Raw genomic sequence first — 12,046 nt, 5'->3', positions numbered from 1 at the left:
CTCACTGGTAATTGCAGTTATCAGACAGCATACAGGAACAAAGCTAAATTTAACAAGTGGTGCCAGGCACAACAAATTCCGCCCACTTAAGGTTATTTTGGGGATCAAATTTAAATTTGATATATCCTTAACCTGAATTTTGATTATAAGGAATAGAATAAGGAATATTTTAGTCTTAGTTTGAAGTCAATTAAACCATTTTTGACGAAGTTATGAGTGTAAAACTATTTTGACCTTTTTGTGACCTGACCTTGACCTTTGACATAATTGGACCCAAAAGTTAATGGGGTCGTCCGAGGTTCATTACCCACCTGTGGATGCAATTTGACAGTGTTTGAGCTAGCCGTTTTCCCGTAAAGTTGTATTTTCGTAACCATGTTTTAGTTTTAATGGAAAATTTGTAATTTTGACCAATGGCCATGACCCCCAAAACTTCGGACCCTACCGATCTTCACAAATATGCATTTTTCACGATAGGAATGGGTAGGATTATAAGAGACAAATAGAATAAGGTTCACTAGAAGCTTAGTTTGAAGTAAATCAGATCATTTTTGACGAAGTTATGAGCGAAAAACGATTTTGATCTTTTCGTGACCTTGACCTTTGATCCAATTGGACCTAAAAGTTAATCGGGTCATCCAAGGTTCATTGCCCACCTGTGGATTAAATTTCATAGTGTTTGCTAAAGCCGTTTTGCCGTAAAGTGCTAACAGACAGACAAGCCGGTAGGCGACATGGCTGCTCGCTCTCGATGGAAAGCTGGCCGACGCGACTAGCCGATATTCACATACATGCTATCAATCAATTTAGCACAATAAATACGATTATCACAGCCCTCTTAGTTTGCGCCCAGAAACCCGCCTTGTGAAATTTCAGGCATGTTTGCAAAGAGACTAACAAATGGCAGCCCTGGTAATTCCATTTATCTTTTCGCTAAAGATTATATTTTTTATATGATGCTGTAAGACATTCTCCTTGGGCACAAAAACAAAACAGGTCCCTCGGAGATCCAGTTTTGGAGGTATTGATTTTTTTGTACAGTCCACAATAAGTGTACGATGTACGATAAAGTATTTTAGCTGTTGCTAAGCAACGGAGGTGTGCATAGCAACCATTCATTTTTGTGTACATGCTCGCCACATTGTACACATTTCACCCAAGTTTCATCAAAATCAGACTCTTTCTCTTAGAGATATTCGCAATTAACCGTTTCTGAAATGTTCGACATGTACTCGCCCAAAACCTATCTCCTCCTACAAATATTTTTTGTTAGGGCTGCAAATTGGCATGAAGGGAGCTAGATAGGTTGCACAAAGAACTCTAAGCTTCGATTTTTTTTTTGATTTTTTGACCACTTTAAAGGGCCGTTGCTATGCCGTTGCTAGAGCCCGGAGTCCCATATTCGAAAGCACATGATTCCCAGAAATATTGGTCCTACCTACCACATTTCATTGTAATCGGTTGAGTGGTTTAGCCTCGAGGCTTGACCAAAGTTTTGCGGACAGACAGACAGACAGATGGAAATGTCCAGAATAAGGGTGCTCTAAGAGCAGCCAACATTGTGCGAAGAAATCGAGTTGTTAGATATGTTGGCAAGAAGTGAAAGTGCGGCATCTGTGGGCCGCCATTACCGGATCAATGAATTGACTGTGTAAACCTGAGTCAAATATCCGTGCAAGGGTTCCCACTCCGCAAAACGCAAAAGGCTCATTCCAGTCCCGTGACCCTCATATTGAAAGCACACAAAAAGCGCATAATGTTTGGATTGAGGACCAAACAGAAAAAAAAAATGCCTTTGAGTGGACCGGTGTATGGGAGAACCCATTGTGGATTTCCCAACAATTCCTCGAGACACCCGGGGCAGAAGGCTCAAGTTCAACCATGGCTCATGGAACAAATCAAGGCAAAGGGATTTATGTCAGAGCAGGTTTGTAACACCGAAGATATGAGATTATTATCCCACCCCCCGGAGGGAGGGAGCGGGATATTGAAATCATCCAGTTTGTTATCTTGCCAAAACGAAGTTTTTGCAAGATATGTTAGTCAGCTTGTATGTTTTTTTTTGTTTGTTTTTTTGTTTGTTTGTCTGTAATCACGTATCGATCACTCTGCAGAGCACAGTTATCATTGGAAATTTTTGTAACTTCGCATATCAGAGGCCTATAGAGGTCCCTTTCAGCGCATAAAATTTTTAAGGTCAAAGGTCAAGGTCAATTTGTCACAAATCAGGGGAGTCGACGAAACCCTTATTTTTTGAGTAATTTTGATCGGATCGTCTTCAAACTTCATGGGAATATAGTTCATGGTCTGGCACTCAGCTGATTAATTTTTGGTGGCGATTGGCCTTGACCTTCATGGTTCGTGCCTGAGGTCAAACATATTTGACCCCAAGGTCAAATTTTCAAGTTTTAGGAACCATATCATGTAGTATCTCAAATTGAACACCTCGATGAGTGCTTTCTAGATATGTCAAGCTTGAGACATTATGATGTCATTTGGTGACGTTATGAGGCAAACGCATATTTTTCATGGTTACTCTGTAGAACGATTCTCATCGGAATCTCTTGTAGGCAGATATTCCTCAAGGAGTCGCTCCCGGTGGATAGCAGCTCTGTTCACTTCAGTGTGACCTTTAAGAAGTCACACGTGGTCACCTTTTGGCAAGATACGAGTCACCCTGCGGGTGACATTGGTTTATTTGTCTGTTTGTTACTTACGAAATCTAAAGATTTCGTAAGTATATTGATCACTTCCGTTTCTGTTTGTGTGTTTGTTTGTGTGTTTGTTTGTGTGTTTGTTTGTTTGTTTGTAGGCACGATAACTCGAGAACGGAAGCTACCAATGTCAAATTACACCACGTGATTCAGGAGGGTGATGGCGAGCGCTGATTAGATTTTGCTCAAAATCGGTCAAAGGTCAAGGTCACAGTGAGGTCAAACATAATTCCATAAATTCATGTGGAGAAATGGAGTATTTTTGCTTTGCTCGACGTTACGAGTTCGTTTTAACTTCGATTTTAATTTTGTCTTCGGTTTTTGCGATCGCTTAGGACGCTTAAAACTCGGTTGTCGAAATTCTGGTAAAAATCGGATGTTTTGGAGACGTTTTAAGAGTGTATAAAAAATATTTCACTCGACGCGTCACGGGTCGTCACGTGATGCAGTGTGCTCGAGCAGACGCGTCGTTGAGTCACGTAAAGGTTTTCCGTGTGCGCGCTGACGGTGTTTTCGATAAAGATGGTGTTTAAAAGTCATTTTTTTATCCCAATAAAGGTTATCGTCGCATGCCCGAATCACTGAGCCGTCGGATTATGTAAAGATTGTTGGTGGATGGCCGAATATTACAGTTTTATGACTTTGATAAAATAATATAAAATAATTGCGTGGAGAAATGGAGATATTTGCTTCGGTCGACGTTACGATTTTTGATGGTTTGGTACAGAATCATCGTAGAAACTTCTGGTTTGCGTCGCTACCTTCTCTGGAGACAGCTTTTATTAGACAAGGTCAGAGGTCAAGTTGACGATTTCGTAAGTACCAGTCTATGACTGCTTGTTTGTTTGTCTGTCTGTCTGTCTGTTAGCAACTTTACGGCAAAACGGCTTTAGCAAACACTATGAAATTTAATTCACAGGTGGACAATGAACCTTGGACGACCCCTTTAACTTTTGGGTCCAATTGGATCAAAGGTCAACGTCAAGGTCACAAAAAGATCAAAATCGTTTTTCGCTCATAACTTCGTCAAAAATTATCTGATTTACTTCAAACTCAGCTTATAGCGAACCTTATTCTATTTGTCACTTATAATCCTAACCATTCCTAGAGTGAAAAATACATACTTGTGAAGATCGGTAGGGTCCGAAGTTTTGGGGGTCATAGTCATCGGTCAAAATTACAAATTTTCCATTAAAACTAAAACATGGTTACGAAAATACAACTTTACGGCAAAAAGGCTTTTGCAAACACGATGAAATTTAATCCACAGGTGGGCAATGAACCTTGGACGACCCCATTAACTTTTGGGTCCAATTGGATCAAAGGTCAACGTCAAGGTCACGAAAAGATCAAAATCGTTTTTCGCTCATAACTTCGTCAAAAATGATCTGATTTACTTCAAACTCAGCTTATAGTGAACCTTATTCTATTTGTCACTTATAATCCTAACCATTTCTAGAGTGAAAAATACATACTTGTGAAGATCGGTAGGGTCCGAAGTTTTGGGGGTCATAGTCATCGGTCAAAATTACAAATTTTCCATTAAAACTAAAACATGCTTACGAAAATACAACTTTACGGCAAAACGGCTTTTGCAAACACGATGAAATTTAATCCACAGGTGGGCAATGAACCTTGGACGACCCCATTAACTTTTGGGTCCAATTGGATAAAAGATCAAGGTCAAGGTCACGAAAAGGTCAAAATCGTTTTTCGCTCATAACTTCGTCAAAAATGATCCAATTTACTTCAAACTAAGCTTATAGTGAACCCTATATTCATTTTGTATTCTGGCCATGGCAATTGTCCAGGTTATTGCTGGAAAGACTTCTGGGTCTTTGACTAAGTCTCTTTCAATACTCTTGACTGCTTCCGTTGTATTCTCTTGAGTGGCTTTTCTTACTATATATTTAGCCGCTTCTTCTCTTATTCACATTGATGCTTGCAGTATATTTGCTTCTTGGAAAACCAATAAAGATCTTGCTTCTCTTGGTAGTCTTCTCTTGATCTTCTTCTTCTCTTTGGCGCTGTCTTCTGAATGATCAGGTCAGGTATGGGAGCATGTGCCAGAACAGCGAGTCGCTGCGTCCACTTTCCGCCGGTACTCCAGGGGCCTCCGTCTGGCCATCCCCCAGGCAGATGCCAGGCCCATCCCATCTCCTTGAGATGATGGTCAACCTGCTGCAACCAGGAGGCACATGGTTGGCCGACTGGCCTCCTCCACTCACGAGACTCCCCCGCTGAGAGAATCTGGTTAACAGGATCAGCATCAGGAAAACGAGCCACATGTCCATACAGCCGCAACTGACGCTCACGGACTATGCAGGTAACAAATCTCATCCGAGTCTCTCTCAGCAACCGCTCGTTGGACACAAAATCCAACCAGCGATAGCCAAGGATTCTCTGAAGAGACCTGGTACCAAAGGAATTAAGTCTCCGTGTCAGATCCTTGGTCAGAGTCCAAGTCTCGCATCCATAGAGCAAGACTGGAAGTACCAAGCACCTGAAGACTCGACTTTCGTCCTCCCGCACAGGTACCGGCAGCGCCACACCCCATGATCCAGTGAATCTATGACTCCCCAGGCCCGACCCAGACGTCTATTGACCTCTGACTAACAGCCAGCAGAGACATAAATATCACTGCCAAGGTAAGGACCTCAACATCCTCACCACAAACAGACACAGACAGGACAGCAGCATCCAAGATGTCACCGAAGCCTGGATCTTAGTTTTGACCCAAGAAACCCGTAATCCCAGCGGCTCCGACTCCTCATTCAGCACCTCGAGGGCCCCCAAAAGGATATCTAAAGTCTCCACAAAGATGACTGCATCATCTGCAAAATCAAGGTCCGAGATCTTGACATTCCCAAACGATGCACCGCAGCTTGATCTCTCCGACATCCTCCCTAAAATCCAGTCCATACAAGTGCTGAAAAGTGTAGGGGCCAGTACACACCCCTGACCAACTCCAGTAACAACTGGAAATAAGTCAGACATGGTACCACCACACTTCACAGCACTCTCAGTACCAGAGTAGAGTTCAGACATCAGATCGATCAGTTTTGGTGGCACCCCACGAAGACCAAGAATCCTCTTCAGGACATCCCGATTTACTGAATCGAACGCTTTACAGAGATCAACATAGGCTGCAAGCAGCCCCTGCCGAAACTCTCATCTGCGTTCGGTGAGGACACGAAGTGCAAGGATATGGTCAATCGTTGACCTCTTTGGTGTAAAGCCTGACTGCTCTGGACGCTGGTGCTCAAGCAGATGGTGGCGAACCCTATCAAGAATTATCCGAGCAAAGACCTTGCCCGGCACTGAGAGCAGCGTCACCCCTCGGTAGTTGTTGCAGTCTTGGCGATCACCCTTCCCTTTCCAGAGAGGAACAACAAGGCCCCTCTTCCAGTCAGTTGGGATGATGCCTGTGTTCCAGGCAGAGCACAAAACTGCATGCAACGACACGAGTGCAGCATTTCCACCAGCCTTGAGAAGTTCAGCATGGATGACACAGATCCCTGGAGCTTTGCCCCGTTTCAACCGGTTCACCGCAGCCCGTGTTTCCACAAGCGAAGGTGGACCACAGTTGATTTCAGGGTCAGCAACAGGGATTGTAACACCCTTGACGTCCAACTCGACAGCTGGGGGATCAGCCTGGTATAACTGCTCAAAGTAACCGGCCCAGTGGGCCTTCACTTCAGACTCCTCTGTGAAGAGCCTACCACTCTCTGCTCTAACTGCAGTGCTCCGAGGGATGGGCTTGGATGAACGCAATGCGCGAATTCCCCTGTAAGCGGGACGAGAATCACCTGTCCACAGGTGATGCTCTACCCCCTCACAGATTCCTCACACATAGGCCTCCTTGTCCACCCTCAGTGCACGTACAGTTTTACGCCTCACCTCCCTGAACAGCTCAGCTCTGCCATTCAGCCTGGCCCTGCGACTCTGGTCAATGGTATCCAGTGTCCCTTGAGAGACAAAATTCTTCTTTGCCCTGCGGTGAGTTCCAAAACATCCACCGGCAACATCAAGGATGGTGGTCTTGAAGGCACTCCACAACTCTTCAGGACCCCCCAAAGCACCCAGATCCCCCCAAGTGTCCACTCAGCCTGTTCGCAAACTCCTCAGCTACTCTCTCATCCCTGAGCTTGCCAACATCCAGCCTAGGCTGGGATGGTACCATTCTCCAGGATTTAAGGTGCAGCTTTAGAGTTGCTACAACAAGCCTGTGGTCAGTATTGAGGAACTGAGCACTCCGGTAGACCCTGCAGTTCTGGATCATCCTCCAGCGACCGTCAATGTGGACATAGTCAATCTCCTTTGCCGCACCGCCAGCGTTGGAATACCAAGTCCAGCGATGAGCTTGTGGGCGCTGAAACCATCAACCAGCCACCCTAAGTCCATGACTTCTTGCAAAGTCAAGGAACTTAGTGCTATTCTGGTTCATAGTTCCTGACCCATGGGGACCAACACACACTGCATAACCATCCCTATCAGTTCCAGTCGATGCATTGAAATCCCCCAAGACTAGAAGTGTATCTCGTCTGGGGCACTGATCAACCACAGACTCGAGTGTGGCGTAGAATGCATCCTTCACGGTGAGATCACTCGCCTCAGTCGGAGCATAAACAGAGACCAGGGAAATGACACCTAAGGAGTGACGAATCCTTAATCTCATAATACGCTCGTTGACCGGTGTTACCTCAATTATCATTGGGGTCAGCTTATTGCACACAGCTTCAGCAACTCATTGGGTATGGTAACCTTCAGAGCGACCAGACAAATAGTAGGTGTAACCACCCACCATTATCTCGCCGCAATCCGGTCTCTGAACCTCAGAGAAAGCTGCAATCCCGATGCCCAAACGCTTGAGCTCAGATGATAACAGAGACAGGTGATCATCCACTCTTAGGGATAGGACATTCCAGGCACCCACCCGAAGGGACCGCCTCAGGTTAACCCAAGGAGACCGCCGTCTGGTGGACGACACCTCAGCACCACTCCGACACACTCTTCCGCAATCTGACCCAGGGATGTTACCCCGTGGTTTCCCTCCTATCATCAAAGATTGGGGGTCCCGAAGGCTTTGCCCCAATCCCGTCATCCGGAGAGCTGCCCTGCGAAGGGAAGCTGCACAGGAGGTACTCCCAGGGAGTGGGTTTTCAGATTTTTTTTGCGTAATGAAGGGTTTTACGGTGGCCGGAGTGCAAACCCTGCCACCAACCTCCTAATAAAAAGGTAACCCAACTGCAGGAGGACGTCCACAGACACAGTTGGGCACTAGATATGGATGGCCGTTGGCTCACAAGGAGCTCCTCCGCCCTTTGACAGGTTTTGTTTTTAATCCTGCTGGGTGTCCATATCCAAACACCCTCCTCACCAGAAAACCTGGTGGGGGAGACGGTTTATTCGCCAACCCGACCATGGAACAGGTTAGTACAGGTTTACATGGTACCTGTAGCAGGTCACAGATCTAACCTGACCTGACACACGGATATATGTCTATATTGAACGTTTATTATCCCTTTTTAATGACCTTGATAATGGTGTTTACTAATTATACGATTTGACGACATTTCTTGAAACTTATCACTGACGTTAGCTGAGTTCGCATTTTCATTCATACCACGTTTTAAGTCCATCTTCCTGATGGTGCTTATTATATGTAACCAATCATAATGTTTATTGTTTTGTTTGCCTTTTCAATTATTCTGTTTATGCACCTGCCTCTGTAATTCACTGTGTATGCACATTCTGGTGATTACCAATGAGAACAACGAACATCCATTACATTCACAAATCGAATTATTGATAAATTATTCAACTTTATTGCAAGGAATTTTTCTGTTCATTGTAACTGAAATGTATCAGCGAGAGCACCATCCGGTATGATCATTTATCAAACTCCATGTTAAGTATTGTCATAGTGTATTTGCAACCTTATGAAGTATATGTTGTCGTTTTAATTTGTGTTTTATGTACAATATTTTGGTATCGGCACACATATGGTGTCCCTCATCCCGACACCTAGCAACTGGTATCATAAACAATGCGAACTCAGCTAACGTCAGTGATATGTTTTCATGATAACATCATAACGCAACTCGTCATGTTTTGTTTTTCGGGATGTGCAACACACCATAATTATCCTTCATAATAAATGGCATTTTAAAATGATATTTTTTCTGAAGCATTCCTTCTAGTTGATCGATATAATGATGTTCACCACGTTTCACTTCTGCTCTTCCATGTCTCTATCTCTAAATATATAACAATACTATTCAAAAGAGGCTTGGACAAATCCGTTTGCCCACATGGTATTATCAAAGACTCTATTTGGGGGATTTTTTAAGATGAATAAAATGTAAAAAAAACATGTTTGTTTGTCTTATTGTATGATGTAGTCTGATGTTTATTATCAATTGCACCACGCACTATTTAAACCACGGGTACTTGAAACTTGTAAATTATGTTAATTTGATATATTATACACATGTTTGATAGGTGTGGGTAGATGGATAATAAATATTAATTATACAGGCCATATCTACACTCTACAGACATACGCGGCCAGCTCTAGACTAACATAATTTACAAGTTTCAAGTACCCGTGATTTAAACAAGTTATCACATTCAAGCATTATGATGTCATCGGTCAAAATTATATATTTTCCATTATAAATCAAAAAAGGTTAGGAATATGCGTGTTTACTATGGAAGACATATATCAAGTCCTTTATTGGCTTTCATTTGACACCATGACCTTTGACCTTACGTGGCCATGAAAGGTCAAAATCATTTTACGGTCATAACTTCGTCAAAAATGGTTTAATTGACTTTAAACTAAGACTAAAATATTCCTTATAATCAACATTCAGGTTAAGGATGTACCAAATTTAAATTTGATCCCCAAAATAACTTTATGCCTAATATGGGCGGGATTTGTTGTGCCTGGTTTTGGAAGAGAATGCCATCTCGTACCTTCCTGTCCAAGCAGGATCGTTTTACCCTTCTTCTCTGTGGCAATGCAGCAGGCGACTTTGTCGTGCTCCCGATGATCCAACAGCCATCACAAGTTCTATATCCACATCTTTCTAACCTCCACCCTCTCCCCTCCAGCAGCATCATCATAATCTCTGAGCGAAGTCTTGTGTTTTCTATTTATGACAGAGCACAGTACGAACGAGTACGTAATATATTTACTCTCACCTACCTCGCTGTTTTGTACTAAATATAAAAAGGTAAAAGTCTTGTGTTGTTGTTTAATTTACATCGTATTTATTTTATTTTCATGTTTATTTCAATTGTAATATGTTTATTTCTGGCGACTGTCGTTCTTCCTCGATATTTTCTCGAAGTCCAGGAACCGAACTGCCCTCTTCCCATTGGCGCTTGGTTTCCACGATCGCGGTTTTAACTATCATGGCATTTTCCAGGAAACCAACTCCTGAGATATTGGAGGGTTTACTGCATTGGAATATGGGTAAAAACTTTGAGATTTTTGGGGAATTCATACAATTCTGTTTCCTATCAGTCTAAATTTAAATGGAAAGAACTTTTGTATCACATTTGGAAGGTAAAAAGATGTTTTGTGCCTCTATTTTCAACAACGAGATAAACTTTAAAGTTTTATCTCAGCCTTAAAACTTTCTCAATTCCGATATAAAGCTTGTTGCAGAAGCTGTTTTTTAAAAAACACAAGGGATGTTAAGGAGAGTTTAATTTTGTCTGGTGGTCAGATTTATAATCATAGAACTTTAAAATAACCGATCGTATGGATTAAATGAAATACAAATATAGATACAATGAAAATAAAAAAGAACTGAGAATATAGACATGAAGTTGGAGATGGAAAATGCCAAATTAAAGTCACAAACACAAAATCAGTAAACATGACAATACAGAAACTGATAAGACCAGCTGATAAACCTTCATATACCTGATGTAAGAAAGGGCACGAGTGAGCTGTTCTGGGTTAGAGTCCTGAAGAGAAACGGAGAAGCCAGCTGCAGTGAACAGCATACTCCAACTTCGACCAATAATGCCACTGAAACAACATCATTGCACAAGTGGCATTGTCATGAGATCATAAAATATTTCCAAAAGTTTCGATTTTACAAAAAGGCCTCTGTGTGTGATCAGAAATCATCAATAATAAAGGGTACCCCACAAATTTCTGTATTGTAAAATGTAATTTGAATACATTCATTACTAACAGAGTGCCCTATGGACCCGATGGGTGGTCTTGTTCCAAGCATGCAACACATTATTTTAAGCCTGGTGTTGGCTTAGTGGTTGGGGTGGCTGGCTTGGGATCTTAGGGTCCGTAGTTCGAGCTCTGTTGGCCGCTGAACCAGTGTGACCACTCCTTGGCTTTTTTCACAAGATCTTGGCTATTCGTTGTTCACCTTGGCGTCTTGGTTTTCTATAGGTTTTCTTGGCGTATAGGTTTTCTATTATCATCGCTTTTCCGAAACCTTGTGAATTCTTGGCTTTTTTCATTGGCTCACCTTGGCATTTATGAAAATGAGGAGTGGTCACACTGCGCTGAACTAACACCAGGTGCGGTTGACTCAGCCTGTCATCCTTCCAAGGTCGGCAAAATGAGTGCCAGTGTACTGGTACAGGGGCACAGCATCAACGGTATTGTCGTGCCCCAACAAAATGATAGTGACCTGGCACTGGAGGAGGAGAAGAAGAAGAAGAAGAAGAAGAAGAAGAAGAAGAAGAAGAAGAAGAAGAAGAAGAAGAAGAAGAAGAAGAAGAAGAAGAAGAAGAAGAAGAAGAAGAAGAAGAAGAAGAAGAAGAAGAAGAAGAAGAAGAAGAAGAAGAAGAAGAAGAAGAAGAAGAAGAAGAAGAAGAAGAAGAAGAAGAAGAAGAAGAAGAAGAAGAAGAAGAAGAAGAAGAAGAAGAAGAAGAAGAAGAAGAAGAAGAAGAAGAAGAAGAAGAAGAAGAAGAAGAAGAAGAAGAAGAAGAAGAAGAAGAAGAAGAAGAAGAAGAAGAAGAAGAAGAAGAAGAAGAAGAAGAAGAAGAAGAAGAAGAAGAAGAAGAAGAAGAAGAAGAAGAAGAAGAAGAAGAAGAAGAAGAAGAAGAAGAAGAAGAAGAAGAAGAAGAAGAAGAAGAAGAAGAAGAAGAAGAAGAAGAAGAAGAAGAAGAAGAAGAAGAAGAAGAAGAAGAAGAAGAAGAAGAAGAAGAAGAAGAAGAAGAAGAAGAAGAAGAAGAAGAAGAAGAAGAAGAAGAAGAAGAAGAAGAAGAAGAAGAAGAAGAAGAAGAAGAAGAAGAAGAAGAAGAAGAAGAAGAAGAAGAAGAAGAAGAAGAAGAAGAAGAAGAAG

At 42.4% G+C, this 12,046-nt stretch overlaps 1 protein-coding gene across 1 annotated transcript in view; it reads right to left on the bottom strand.

Annotated features, from left to right (window-relative positions):
* Window positions 1–12,046, bottom strand: part of CRYL1 (crystallin lambda 1) — a 134,349-nt gene that overhangs the window by 70,713 nt on the left and 51,590 nt on the right. The window contains exon 5 of the mRNA XM_085869836.1: window positions 10,654–10,761. Within this exon, the coding sequence (XP_085725962.1) occupies window positions 10,654–10,761 (108 nt within the window). The remainder of the gene's footprint in view (window positions 1–10,653; window positions 10,762–12,046) is intronic.

The sequence above is a fragment of the Eptatretus burgeri genome, chromosome 2 (assembly GCF_056783735.1).
Source record: "Eptatretus burgeri isolate ZD-2024b chromosome 2, Ebu_testis_v1, whole genome shotgun sequence".
Classification (NCBI taxonomy): domain Eukaryota; kingdom Metazoa; phylum Chordata; class Myxini; order Myxiniformes; family Myxinidae; genus Eptatretus; species Eptatretus burgeri.
The sequence above is the reverse complement of the archived record's forward strand: the minus strand, read 5'-3'. Positions and strand labels throughout refer to the sequence as shown.